The sequence below is a fragment of the Sphaerodactylus townsendi genome, linkage group LG02, assembly GCF_021028975.2.
Source record: "Sphaerodactylus townsendi isolate TG3544 linkage group LG02, MPM_Stown_v2.3, whole genome shotgun sequence".
Taxonomy (NCBI): Eukaryota; Metazoa; Chordata; class Lepidosauria; order Squamata; family Sphaerodactylidae; genus Sphaerodactylus; species Sphaerodactylus townsendi.
The window spans coordinates 143064425-143079401 of NC_059426.1; the positions used below are offsets into that span (position 1 = coordinate 143064425).

At 41.4% G+C, this 14977-nt stretch overlaps 1 protein-coding gene across 2 annotated transcripts in view; it reads left to right on the plus strand.

Annotated features, from left to right (window-relative positions):
- Positions 1–539: 539 nt before the first annotated feature.
- The window catches only part of ESRRB (estrogen related receptor beta), a 218818-nt gene continuing 204380 nt past the window's right edge, over positions 540–14977 (plus strand). The window contains exon 1 of one of the 2 annotated variants that reach the window (XM_048486027.1): positions 540–657. Coding sequence is in view for 1 of the 2 variants with exons in the window: in XM_048486024.1 (XP_048341981.1) it covers positions 656–657 (2 nt within the window). In the remaining variant the exon portion in view is untranslated. The remainder of the gene's footprint in view (positions 658–14977) is intronic. The other variant, XM_048486024.1, reaches the window with a different exon arrangement.

Genomic DNA, 14977 nt, shown 5'->3' on the forward strand with positions numbered 1-14977 from the left:
GGAAGCAAACCTGGGGTGCTAACAGGCAGTTTCCTGATCAACTGGTGCTTTGGAAAAAAAGGCGCATACTCTTGTTCTGTGTCTCAACTCTTTCGCAAAGGTGAGCTGCTGTCAGCCTGACAAATTCAGTTGTCATTCTCTTTGCGGAGATGGGAAGAGGGACTTTTCACCGCTACTGCGCACAATTTGGGAGTTGAGTTAAACTACGTTGGAGGCCTTGGCAAGATCATTTACGTCCTGAGTTCTTTTTAATGCATCGTGTTCTTGTTCCTTGTGCTTTCCTTGTCTGAAGTTCTGGCAATATTGCTGAGGAAGTAATTGCTAAGTACTTTTCCTTTGCTTTGCCCACGGGTGACTGTGGGGGGCTCCTCCTTGGATGTAGTGTGGAGTTGAATGCCAGGCGTTCGCTGCTTTGCCTAAGACCTGCTTTTTTTTTTCCTTGTCAACTGCCTGTTATATCAATCACGGAGCTGGAATCTATTTATAGGTTGGGACTCAGAGTACTGTGTCCTTAGTCACAAAGAAAGACAGAGACGCAGAGGGGACTCTCGGCTGGTGCAGGCAGAACAAAAAGGTATTTAATCAGCAATTAGAGACACCTGAGGGGCAACGGAAATTCTACCCTGGTCCTGCGGTTCATCTTGCAACCTGAAGCATGTGAGTACCTGATTTCTGCCCTTTTCTTTGGGGAAACAGCTTTACCCCCTGCATCAGTCTTTTTATTTGGGCTAGAAATTATGGGTGCATATACCTTAACTGGGCTGAAAGATGGAAAAAAATAAAGCCTAGTTTCACATTTTCTGTCAGAACATCAAAGCGAAGCACAGGCAAGCAAACTGATCAGAGGTCTTCACATTAATGGGCTAATTTTTGTGACGATGCCTTTTTCATCTTGGAGCAAACAAACAAAAGTTGGTGACAAATGGTATTGTTTGGGGAATGGAAATAGTTCAGATTGCTGGTGCTCCGAAAGGTCAGTGTGCAGCGTGACTAAGTTTGAGGACTTCTCAAGGACAGGTGATATTTCCCCAACATTGCTATGAAGTCTGGAAACTGGCAAACTTTGGCAACATGAACATTCTCTTGAAATAATTTTAAGCCTCGAAACTTATCACAGCAACTTTGGAATGAATTTTCTCTATTATATAAATGTGAAAAGAAACATTATTCAGTGCATTAAGTCTAAGCTTTTAATGGATCTCACTTTAAAAAAAATGTGTCTGATGAGTATAGGACATTCACCAGTGACCAAAGGGACACAATGACTTTGGGAAGACAGTGCTGTGACATCTCTGTCAGAGTCAATGTATTATGTCTATGGTTAGAGGCTGGAAGTTTGTTTTAAGGCATTCTGCGTGCAAAAATGGCCTTTTATATCTCATCTTCTGTGAAGGGTAAAATGCAGAGGACTTTGTGTTATAAAAATATAAAGAAATGGGTAATTATTTATTGCTTAGGTGGTTTTATTTTAGCAGACAGGGTATACTCAATATATTATTTTGTAACTCCAGAAACTTGTTACTGTTCTTGCTGAATTTACTTAATTTACTTTAAAAGATTTTTTTGAAGCATCTACCTTTGATAAAGATTGCAGTGTTTTGGTTTTCCCCTTTCTCTTTAAATATACTCCAACAATCTCAAAAATAGAATTGATTTGCTACATTTTTATTAGTCTCAGTTTTAATTGAACAAAATGAATCATAATTTTGAAATATGCTTTTTTCTAAACTGTGTTCAGTTTAGTGCAGTTTTAAATAAAGCATTATGATGTGTGAATATTATGAAGATTGTTTAATAAGCCATCTTTTTGAAAAAAGTATATAAAGAACTCTGGTTGCTCAGTATAAACTTTATCAATACCCAAAATTCTGTACTTTGTACGTACGTTTTTAGCTATTCTTATTACTCCAGTCTTATTTTTCTGAACTTTGTAACATCTAGTACAAAACATTGCATATGTTGGCATAACAGAAAAATATAAATTCTGATTAAACATTATGAAAGAGTTTCAGATATTTGAAAGAGTTTCAAGCATATTTGGAAAAATGTACATAATCCAGTAAAACTAGCATTTTGATAATGCACTTTATTAAACTGAAAAGTGACATGGTTTTACTAGAACTAATTGTTGTTGGTTTTACATACTATCTTTTACATACTATATTTGTTTTGAAACATTGCAAACAGAAGCTGGATTTACAGTGAAAACTAACTGTATGTTTGCATTAGGTCCTGCAATAAATCAGTTAAAAGAATTAATTTTTCATTATTAAAAACAGTTCATAGTCTGAATATACAGTTCAAATAAATTACTATTTTTAATTAGGGATTGTAAACCTGGTCTCTTTCTCATAATAAATTCTCCAAAGTTGTAAGATGCCAATATTCATACACCTGCAATAATTTATGATTACTAAACACTTCTGCAAGATCAGAATTCTTGAGCGAATTTTCTCAAAAATTCTCTTTTTTCCTAGAAGTTTAATAATTTTGCCTGTTTTGTGGATAAGTTTACAAAGTAGTTAAAGTTCATCTGGTTTTGTGATAGCCAGTACAATCCTAAAGTCCCTTTAGATAGATCCAAGTAGGATTCTAAGTAGATCTGCTTACTTTTCTTGTGTTTATGTTGTGCTACAAATGACCAGTAAATCCTTTTTTGAAGGGGGTCAAATATCATGTTCTATCTGGTACTTAAATAAACTATGCGGTGCCCCTATTTCCCACTTTTTGTAGATTAGATACATTTTAGATAAACTCTGATGTAGTGTGTGGAAAACATGGCACTTTTATTTCATTTCTACTTCACTAAAAGGTAGTAACTATTATGTAGAACCAGGTACCTGTCAGTACCGTCATATCTGAACTGACTTTTCAACTGCAGTTTTTAACTGGGGTATAGTGACTGGGAGATCCTTATCCACCCTCCCACCCCCCAATCTGTTTACAGTTATGAATTACAAATGTGAAGTTTTGTTGTTTGACCCACTTTACTAACCCCTTTTCTGTTTTGTGATCCATCATCTCATGGAGATTGTGTATTACACACCACACATGCCAAGCAGACTATACAGGTGTGTGAAATGTAGACATGATACCTGCCTGAGAGGATGAATTAAACACCAGGAAAGTGGGAAGGATTAACTAGTATTATTTAAAATGTTATGAACCATGAAGGCCTAAGTAAAAAATCAGCAGTAACCAGCCACAAATTTGTAAAATTGTGCAGCTGTTTCCCCCTGTTATTCCTTCAGCTCAGCCTCATTCCATTCCTTTATCATCTCTCAATTTTTACATTTCATTATTCTTATGCTTGCTCCCCCCACCCCCATTTTTCCAGAAAACACATTTCTTTCTGGCACAGAAAATAAACTCAGATTGCTGGTAGTTATGTTAATCTAATTCAATCCTCTGTGGGTTAGAAGTGAAATTCTAATAGTGGAGCTGTTGAGGGCTTTTTTGTTAATGGCTTGGGGATTACATTGAGTTAAAGGCTCATTTCCTAATCAAACAGAGAGGGAGAGAGTGACTCCGAATATTTATGAGTCTCCTAGCGCGAGTTAAACATTGAACTCCAAAAGCAGGATTTCAGCACAGCGGAAAGAGTTAAAACCCCTCAGGGCTGCTGTGGAAAAAAATGAAACCAGTTAAGCCATCAGCATTTTCAACTGCTGTACAACTTCTGTAAGGGCGTGTGGGGGTGTGGGGGTGTGAGGGAGAATAATCATTTTGCAATGTTAAAATGGAAACTGTAGTGAGATACGTAAAACAAAAAGAAGCAATGCTTCAGATCATCTCTCTTGTAGGTAGGTCCGCAAGGGTGGTGTGGGATGCATTGAGGTCTTAGTAAAAGCTACCCAGAAATTAATATTTTAATGGTGGGCTTTATGAATTTTTGAGAAGGGGTGCTGCTCTTCTGAGAGCTTTGACATTAAAAAACCCCTAATTTTCAGTTTATTCCTTTTGGTCTTTCTTGATTCTTAGCAAACCCCTTTTTGACTGCAACAACAGTTAGAGTTGCCAGCTTTGGGTTGAGAAATACCTTAAGATTTTGGATGGGGAGCCTGAGGAGAGCAGGGTTTGAGGAGGGAAGGGACTTGGAGTATAATGCCATAGAGTTCACTTTCCAGAGCAGTCATTTTCTCGGAGTGAACTGATCACTTTTGCTAAGAGATCAATTGTAATAATGGGAGATCTCCAGTCACCAATTGGAAGTAGCAGTCTTAATACCAATACTTAATACCTGTCTTCACAGAATCTGTTTCTGTGGACTGGTTCCATAATGCGTGTAATACCTGATAATTTTGAAATGTTCGTTACATTCTGTGGACACATCAGAGCAATCAAACGACTGGGCTTCTCTGTGTGCTGTCTAATGGCCTTCCCTTTCTATCCTTAGCACTGATATATGCCTCTCGAAGGAGTGATTCCTGTCATCTCTGGCAGTGTCGGCGTGGGAAGGATGTAAAGTTAAAACACTATTTGTAGTAAGACATTTCTAAGCAAAATCTGAATTTGCAGTTTGTGAAAATGTTGAATTCTGGAAATATAAGAAAAGCCCTGCTGGATCAGACCAGTGGTCCATCTATCCCAGGGGTGTCCAACTCTGGCACTTCAGATGTTCATGGACTACAATTTCCATCAGCCCCATCAGCAGGGACTGGTGGGAATTGTAGTCCATGAACATCTGAAGCGCCAGAGTTGGACACCCCTGATCTAGTCCAACGGTCTGTTTCACGGAGACGGCAAAGAGTTGCCCAGGAAAGCTAGCAAGGAGCCATAGAGGCCAAATAGTTTACCTCTGATGTTGCCTCCAAGCACTGGTATTCAGTAGACTGCTGAGTTGGCTTTACAAATGCTTTACATATGTTGGCATAACTTGGTTGTTCTAATTTTGCAAGGCTTTAGAAATGCAAGGCTTTAGAAATGCCAACCAATTATCATTGCATCAGATAGTATTACCATTTCATGTTATCTATCAAACGCCACAGTAATCATCCACCCCTTTACATATCAGGCACAAATCCTGTCAAAAACAATATATTAGTGATTTTCAAATTATTTTCTGGAATTGTGGATTCTAGCTTATTAGTAGCTCTTCAGTGAAAAAATAGTTAAGACATATCTGATTTTCCTTCTTGCAGGGATATTGTGTGTTTCTACAACACATCCTCAGATTGCAAGGGCTGTGGTGATGCCCAGCATGGTCCTGTGTGAACAGTGGGCACTCAGTACAGAGTAGCTGGGCAATGCAGGCCAATCAGTGGGAGCTGGGAATGGGATAGGGACATGGGGAGGCAGACAGCATTGGAAACCCCATCCAAAGCCCGAGGTGGCCCTGCTGCCATGCCACCTCCAGAGCACTTTCAGGCAGCAGGGGAAAGTGGCTTAAATGAAAAAACAAACAACCCCCCACCTGCCTGAAAGCGCACTATAGGACTAAATGGAGTTACGCCTCCCTTTCGAGTGAAAAAAAGTTCAGAACCCTGGCTGCTACATACCTGGCCATAATGTTGGCTCCACCTTTAGGAATGGTTCTGGCTGCCCCCCCGCCCCCCCCGATGGCATCCAATCCGGTTTCACTAACCCAGATCTGAGAGGTGGCTGGGATGCTGGCATATTTGCTCCCTGTACCGGTGGGGGTGCCCTTTATGCCAGTAGAGGTGGCAAACATGTCAGTACAAGACTGTGCTGCTCCCTGAAGCTGTTTCCCGTCCCACCCCTGCCTGGATTAGGCCATGAGTGTTCCATGATGTCTCTTTTAGGGAAACCTAGGCTGATTCCGCATGGGCTGAAAACAGCAGTGTGAAAACGGTGCGAAAACGGTGTAAAAGGGTTTAAAACGGTGTAAAAGGGTCTATACTGTTTTCACACCGTTTTCACACTGTTGTTTTTGGCCCATGCGGAATCAGCCCTAGAGAGACAGAGGGCAGCTTTAGCAATCTCTGGAAACTCTACAGTAAAATTTTAGGAATACTAAACTCTGAAAACTCTGTGGTAAAACCATCCAGTTACCTTCTGTCACTTCCACAATTTCCCTAAAAGTGACTCCATGGAACATTTGCCATTGGTGGGTTTTAAATTTATTTATTTATTTATTTTTATTTATTTACCGCCATTTGCAGAGGTGACAGGCAAAGCAGGTTGCCAATGGGAAGCCTCCCACCGCAGCAGGAGGCCTGGCAACCCTAAAGCAAGACTGCAAAGTGGTACAGCAACAAGGAGATTGCTTGATAGTGAACAGTTTGAAAAGTACTTCCTGAAGGTAAACGGTTTGCCTGTTGTAATGTACCACTGCCTGTCAACTATATTTGGCCAAACGCTAAATACTGTTGCACCCAACTATGAAATATATCAGTAAAAATGTCAAGTACTGAAATCAGATATAACTGTGTGTCAAATGAAGGTATCCAGTATATGGAGAATAGCTGTGAAAACTCAGGGGATGTTTATTTAATGCCAAATTTACAAAAGGGAATTTTGGTGACAATATTTGGAGCAAATTCATTTCAGCTTCATTGGAATAGCATGGCCATAGGAAACACAACAGCTTGTCATCTTTATGATATATAGGATGATTACTATAGCTCACTTTGAAGCCATGCTGAGGTCTCATATAATCCAATTAGCATGTGTATAAACTAGATTAAGTTTGGGCTCATCAGTGACCAACCTGTAGGAGAGCTGAATTCTGTTGCATGTTGGACCAGTGAAGTGGCTACCTCTGTGTCTACTGAATGATGATGATTATGAGCTGAGAGGATAATTAAACATCAAGGAAGCGTGTAGATATATCCTGAGCCACTCTGCATCTTTCATACCTGTTGGTATTTAATAGTGTATTTAGAATCAGGGCATGATTAGGACTCAGATTCTGATGTAGGATCTATTTCCTTTGTAGAACAAGGTAAGTTCTGGGAGCATAGCCTAACTTTCTGGGCAGTTGGGTACCATTACATTGTGCTTGAAAGAAACTGTGTTTCTATTTGCATACCCTGTGAACTGAGGAGAGAAGTTATGGTTTACCAGAACATCCTCTATGTCCTGAACTGATGACAAAATGAGCTAAACTTGGGTTTATTCATTACAATCTGACTCATGAAAATAATTCAACTCACCCTCACTCAGAGTTTTCCACGCATGAGGTGTTTAGAAGTGGAGGTGGTTGGCTATTGCCTGCTTCTGCTTCTTCTGGTATTCCTTAGTGGTCTTCCATCCAAATACTCACCAGGATCAACCTCACTTCTTCCAAGATCTAACAACATCAGGCTTGCCTGACCTATCCAGGTCATTTGATAGGGACTCAAAACATTCCTGCTCAGGCCTAAAACATCTGACTAATCTAATATTGTTTCCAGAGGAAGGGAAACTCTGCAGGACAAAAGTACTAAATAAATCAGGACAGCTTCAAATAGTCTCCCCTTTGTGGCCATGTCATCTGCTGTACCTGTTATTTTCTCACCTACCTTCTTCGCCTGGTGCCCACCATCCTCTTAAGGGGGATGTATGGAAAACTCTTCCTGCCATTATTTGAATAGAAACGTGCTTCTAGTCATTAAACATTAACTTAATATTAAATGTGTGCACTATAGCAACCAGTAAGCTTTCTTGGTAGGTATCCTCCTCCTTGCCTTTCATTTGCCATGTATAGGAGCATCCACCCTCTTAGCATATCTCTTAGGGGTTCCCCAACAACAAGTCTCAGGCCCCTTCTGCACATGCAGAATAATGCACTTTTAATCCACTTTAACAATTGTTTGCAAGTGGATTTTGCTATTCCACACAGCTTCAAAGTGCATTGAAAGTGGATTGAAAATGCATTATTCTGTGCGGAAGGGGCCTCAGATGAGTACAGAGACTGCAATCTCAGTTCAAGATGGACTACACATTCCTTTCTCCTCAAGATTCATTCTCCTTTCTGGCTTTCATGAAATGCTGGGATTTTGTTGTAAAACTTCTTCACTTCCTCCGCTGCGGTCTAAAAAGAGTGTTGTGTTTAACTCTGTTTCAGCATAGGCACTCAAATGCGGCCGTTATCTTGAGAGACGCTGAGGCGTTGTATTAAAAAATACTCTGATATTTCCAATGAAAATAAAATACAATAATATATTGCACTTGAAATTTTCCTGCTCATGTGGGACGATGCTCTTGTTTACTAAAAGATCATCACTGGAATGGAAAGAAGAGATGTCCAACCGGAGTATCAATACTGCAAGCATTATATGTTTGTTAGTGTATTGGTTGCATGGCTTTCTGCTACGAAATCAGGCACTAGGCTGAATTTCTTCCATTTAGGATACTTTGTTTTGCAGGGATACACTCTGGATAATCCTAAACGTTATAGCAACTACCTACTGGACAGAAGTAAGTTTGGCATGCCTGCTTTGTGCCTCTTGCTCATTGTAGAATAACTTGCAATGGCTTAGTTTCTGTTCTTCCTAGCTTGGGCTGAAATGTCACATATTGGCAGGCTTGTGTCTCCTCCAAAATGTGGGATGTGATTTCCTTGGGTGAATTCCCCCCTCACTTCCCCTGTGGCAGTTCATGAAATGGAACAGAGGCAGGGAAACTCCCAGCATGCTGATGTAATGTCACTTGTTTCGCCCTATTAAAAATTGCAGGGGGAAGAGGAGATGCTGTTTTCGTCAGTAGCTGTATGGTGGCCAGGATACGCAGTCATCCTTTGGAAGCAGCATCCTAGCACTTCTGCTTAAAAGACCAAGAAAGTCACAAGAGCAGGAGCGGAATGTTCAAACAAAGGGGGAAAAATTCACTTGGATAGATTTCCAGGCCCTGGGGACTGGATTCCTTTTGATCTTTATGTCACTTTCTTGTGTTGTCAGCAGAACTCTTGTGTCCCATGTGCTCACCTTTTACATTGCAATAACTTTTCCAATAGTTTCAAGAGACAAGAACACTTGCATTTGCATAACTTCCCAGGTTTCCCTTCCTGTTTTTGCTCAACTAGAATAAATGATTTAAACTCAGGAAAGGAGAGAAATAGAACTTCAATCCCTGTTTCAAGGCTTGTTTAAGAAGAAGAAGAAGATTTGGATTTATATCTCCTCTTTCTCTCCTGTAAGGAGACTCAAAGGGGCTTACAAACTCCTTTCCCTTCCCCCCTCACAACAAACACCCTGTGAGGTGGGTGGGACTGAGAGAGGGCCAAAGAACTGTGACTAGCCCAAGGTCATCCAGGTGGAGTGCACAAGCTAATCTAGTTCACCAGATAAGCCTCCACAGCTCGGCAGAGCGGGGAATCAAACCCAGTTCTCCAGATTAGAATGCACCTGCTGTTAACCACTACACCACGCTGGCTTTATTTATATTCCACCTTTTGGCATGGCTCAAGGTAACTTCCAAATCAACAAAGATATTACAATTCCAGGTGCCAAATAAAACACCCAGATATTTTCCCTGCAAAGATGTTTGCAATCTGTGCCCCATTAAAAAACCAACAAATAAAATGGACTTGTAGATATCCTGAAGATTTGTAAAGATTGTGTTCCCTTACTCAGAAAAGCCATTCCATAAAGCATTTCCCCTGTGACATGCTGCACTTAGTGAATAACAATCTGATAGTAACCCCTAACCCCAAAGATGTCCAGCTGGCTCAACCTGGTGGAACTGTCTGTCCAGTACGACCTGTGTCCTTCAAGATTTGGTCAGTCCTGTGGGTCAGAGCTGCTCCACCAGGCTTATGGTTGAGGCACTAAGGTGGTACCATTCAAATGGCCTTTCCCACCTCTCTTCCCCTTCTTTTCTCCATTGCTCTGTCCTATTTAGCACAGAAAATTAGTGTATCTAATATTTATTGTTTTAGCTGCCATCTTCTGTTTTAATCTGGTTTATAACTCATGGGCCCTTTGTGCATTTGCTGTCTGCTGAGCAGCTTTCTGCTTTGCAACAGGATCGCCCCATGTTTCCTAGTTTACACGTGAGGAGGTGTCCTGCTACTTCTTCTGAGCTGAGCCACCATTTCCCCTGGTTTCTGGGTTGGGAAGTTGTTTGCTGCCGCTCTTGTCTTCTTTTTACACACCATTTCAATGAACTGTCACAGGGTGACAGATCAAAAGTCTTAATTTTTTTTATAAAAGGAGGTCTTTCAAATGTCAGGCAAACTGCTCCTGCATGGGTGGGAGAAAGGGTGTTGGTGCATGAAAGCCAAGCAGAGCGTGCTCCCCTTTCCCTGCACAGGCAGGGGAATTATTGCTCTTTCCCTACTCCTGGAAACTGTGGGGCTTCTCTGATCTGTGGCGCAGTAAGATTGAAGAGGAGGGGAACATGCACAGTTGAGAAGGCAATATCTGCTGAAGGCAATATCTGCTTGTTCCAAAGAAACCAAACATGCACAAACACTCATGGTTTTATTGTATTTATTATATGATGGAAGCCACCTGAGCTTGTGTGGGGAAAGGTGACATACAAATTGAATAAAACAAACAAACAAACAAACAAACAAACAAACAAGCAAAGCTATAATGGAAAAGGCACAAGCTCCCGTTGATGCTAAGCAAGCCACTTGAACAAGCTATAGTTTCTAGGTTGCTTTCAAGGGCAGCACAATGTAGGGTGCATTACAGTAATTCATCCATAAGGTTACAAAAGCATGTATCAGCATGGCCAGATTCTAAGAAAGGAGAGTTGGTAGATCAAATAGAAGATAGATTAGGTATATAGAAGGTTCTCTACGCCGTTAGAGCAGTCTGGTTTTTTGAACGGGAAGGCTGAATCCATGAATCCACCCTAAGCTTTTAACATGTTCTGTAAATGCCAGTTCCACTTCATTCACTACAATTGGATCCACTCCTTTTGTAAAACATCAGTTTTCCTGATCAGCATCACCTCTGTGCTGTCTGGATTCAGCCTCAGTTTGTTGTGCCTTAGCCCCTGTACAAGGACTCAAAGCACTGATGTGCCTGGAGGCTGTGATAGCGAGGTGCCATTTGCATATTCTGACACCTAATCCACAGCTCTGGATGATCTCATTCAGCAGCCTCGCATAAGAATATAAACCCTTGTCACAACAAAGGACAAATCCCAGGCCACTTTCTGGTGACTCTTTGGCTCCTTCCGCACATGCAGAATAATGCACTTTGAATCCACTTTCACAATTGTTTCCAAGTGGATTTTGCTATTCCACACAGTAGAATCCAGCTGCAAAGTGGATTGAAAGTGGTTTGAAAGTGCATTATTTTGCATGTGCAGAAGGGGCCTTTGTATCTGATCAGACATAAAAGACCACTATTACTAAGGAGCTATTCAACTAATGCCAACCCCAAATTCCAGCTGATGGACAAAAATGGTCAAGTGTGTCAGATGCCACTGGCAGATCTAACCCAATCAGCAGAGAAGAATGTCTGCTGTCCAACTTGAAAAGAAAGAGTCTACCAGTGCAACTAAAGCTATGTTGGGTCTGAATTCAGGCCTGAAGCCAGACTGAATATTTGTAGGGTAGATGTGTCATCCAAGAATCCAAGAAGTTCAATATAATCCTGCCCATATGGATTACCTGTTTAATCTAGGGAAGACAGGTATGCGATATCATCCCACCTATCAGCTTGATATTTTTGGAGTGATTTGAGTGACTTGCATGAGAATGGTCTCAGATTTAGTTCCTGGCATTCCATGTTAAAAGGATCTCTGAAGGTATTGTCGAAGGCTTTCATGGCCAGAATCACTGGGGTGCTGTGTGGTTTCTGGTTGTAAGGCCAGAATTAATAGCAAAGATATTTTTCTCCTGACGTTTTGCCTGCATCTGGTGGCTGGTATCTTCAGAGTGATCTGATGGTAGGGATCCCTCTGAAGATGCTGCCAACCTCAGATGCAGCTTACAACGCCAGGGAGAGAATGTTGCTAGAACACGGCCATACAGCCCAGAAACCACACAGCACCCCAGATCTCTGAAGGGTTAAGAAAAAAGAATCAACCAGGGAGCTGTTTCCAGTCAGAACACAATGCTGAGCAAGATGACAGAATGGCCTGATGTTTCATAATGGTAGTGGCATGTGGTCAGATGTTTCACAAAATGAGAGAATCACATCAAGCATTCATTTCTTTTTGTTTGAAGCAGAATGTATTGGCTTTTAATAATGTAGCAACCATAGGACAAGGTGGTGTAATTGCCCTAAGTGCTGTCAAGTGGCTTCTGACTCATGGCAACCCTATTAAATAATGTCCTTCGTTAACAGGTCTTGCAGACCGAGGGACTGTGGCTTCTTTTATAGAGTCTTCCCCTTTTCCTGCTTCCTTCAAACTTTCCTAACTTTATTGCCTTTTCCAGTGACTCTTGTCTTTTCATTGTGTGACTAGTCTCCATTTAGTCATTTTAGCTTGCAGGGGCAGTTCAGGCTTGATTTGATCTAGAACCCACTCATTTGTCTTTTCGATGGTCCAAGGTATCAGTAAAACTCTCATTCAACGCCACATTTCAGAGGAATCCACTTTCTTCCTTTGGGCCCATCTAACTAGTCTGTTTCTGTCCACTGCTGTTGTGGAACCTTGAGGAAAGCCAAAACCTGCAGCAACGGCCTTATATTTAGGTAGGCTGCCGGGGGCCTGGAGCAACCACCCCATCTTGCTGTACTATCAGTGCTACCTTGTCAATACATATCATTACTATAATAGGCTTCTCAATTTGGAACAGCAACACCCTGATAGTGCACCTGCATCTCTGCCCAGCAGTGATTATTCCCCAACACTTGGTGTTCTGTAGAGCCAGTCCTTGGCTGCTTTGGGAAAGTAGACATGATCCTCAGAGCTGCAGCAGCTAGGCCTGCTGGACTGGCTCAGGCATTTTCCAGGCAACACAGAATTACAGTCCTGAGTTCTGGGTCATCTTCAAAGTTCTGGTATTGACCTTTAAGGCCTTACGTGGTTCCAGACCTGCATATCTTTGGGACTGCCTCTCCCCATACTGCCCTCTAAGGCCACTCCACTCATGGGGTGGGGGACCTTTAGTCAGTCCCTGGCTCGAGAGACATCCAGCTGGCTTTGACAGGAGCCAGGGCTTTTTTTGGCCCTAACTCTGGCCTGGTGGAACAAATAACCAGCTGAGGTCAGAGCCCTGCAGGTTCTATCTTCGTTCAACGGAGCTTGTAAAATGTAGTTATTCCACCAGACCTTTTCCAACCAGGCAGCCAGCACCAAAAGTTCCTCTTGGCCTTGGGGGTGGGGGTGTGGGTGTGGGGGAAGGAGTGGGGATGATACAGTTGGATTCAAGTCACCATCTGTTCTTTTCATTAACCATTTATTAATCTACTGTCTAGCATGATATAGATGTTTTATTGGTAATGTTTTAATGTTGTATTTAGATGTTTTGTTATGTTCTATTGCGTTTTAAACTGGCTTTAATTGTTTTAGCTGGTGTAACCCACCCTGAGCCCTCTGGGATAGGAAGGGATAAAAATATGAAAATAAACAAACAAACAAACTAACTAACTTTGAGACCCTATATGAAAATAAATAAATAGATAAACTTTGAGACCCTACACTCAGACCAGGCAACCAAGAGGAAACCTGAAATGAAGATGGGATGCAGCTATGAAAAGGCACATTGTTCCATATTACATAGTGTTAAATTATATAATATGCAGTATTTAATTATTCTGTAGCAGGCAGTATCTTCTTCATAGTGCTGGCATTATTATATCAGGATAGTGAGGTGATCAAGGAACATATATGCAAGAGAGTACCATCTGGTTTGTGTATGCTGCTAGAAACAAAGTTACACATGGAGCCTCTTATACCTTTGTAAACCATCCTTTATTGTAAGGAACTTGATTCTAAACAGGATCGAAGAAAAGGAGTTTGGGGTTATACCCTGCTTTTATCAACCTAAGGAGTGTCAAAGTGGCTTACAAACTCCTTTCCCTTCCTCTCCCCACAACAGACACCTTGTGAGGTAGGTGGGGTTGAGAGAGTTCTTAGAGAACTAACTCAAGGTCACCCAACCAGAGTAGAGAGAGGTTTCTAATCTAGTCTAAATAGGATGGATAGAGATGCAGGATGCCTGTCCTGCCTTCATGGTGTCAAGATGGAGAGAGAGAAGTATGGAAGAGGGTATCAATTGGAAGGAGGAAAGCTTTCTTGAGAGCAGCAATCTACACATTAAAGGGATAGCTATAGAGCAGTAGAAATGAAGGATTTTAAATGACCTGACCTATCTCTCTCTGACTCCCTCTTTAGTCCCCCATTGAAGTTTGAGGTTAAGAGACAGTAGAAAGTCCTTCACTTTCAACAAATAGTGTATAAAATTAGCTACCTATTGAAGAAGGCCTTGCAACTTTTTTTTTGGGGGGGGGGGGGGGGAAGATAGCTTACCTAATGCCAGACACTACTCAGCCAGAAAATGCATATTCATTAAAGACACATATTTCAAGTAAAGCTTAGAGATCATGATTTTGCCACTAATGGTTTGCACTGGTTCTTCCCAGACCTGGCTTTTAAAGTTCTCTTCTTTCAGCTTCCCCATTTTTCTTTTAATCTTGCATAAACATATTTGCTGTCATACAGTTTTGTCTTCTCATACTCCTCCTTCCATACTTTCTGCAGTCCTGTTTCCTTGCCATCTCTATGGTTGAGTTAGATCAGGGGTAGGGAACCTGCGGCTCTCCAGATGTTCAGGAACTACAATTCCCATCAGCCCCTTCCTGCATGGCCAATTGGCCATGCAGGAAGGGGCTGATGGGAATTGTAGTTCCTGAACATCTGGAGAGCCGCAGGTTCCCTACCCCTGAGTTAGATGAACATTTCAGTTGCAATTCAGCCTTCCTGAGTTTCACAGGGTGTGTTTGATTTCCATCCCATAATATGGTTAAGAGTGGTATTCTGAGAGTCCTTTTTTGTGTCTTAACCGAAACAACAGGAAAAGATGCAAACCTCATTGCCTTTTCTTCCCTAATACTGATATAATCTAAAACTTATTTGTTCTCTTTCTCTTTGGAGGAAGTATTTTCATGTTACTTGGGTGCTGTGTGGT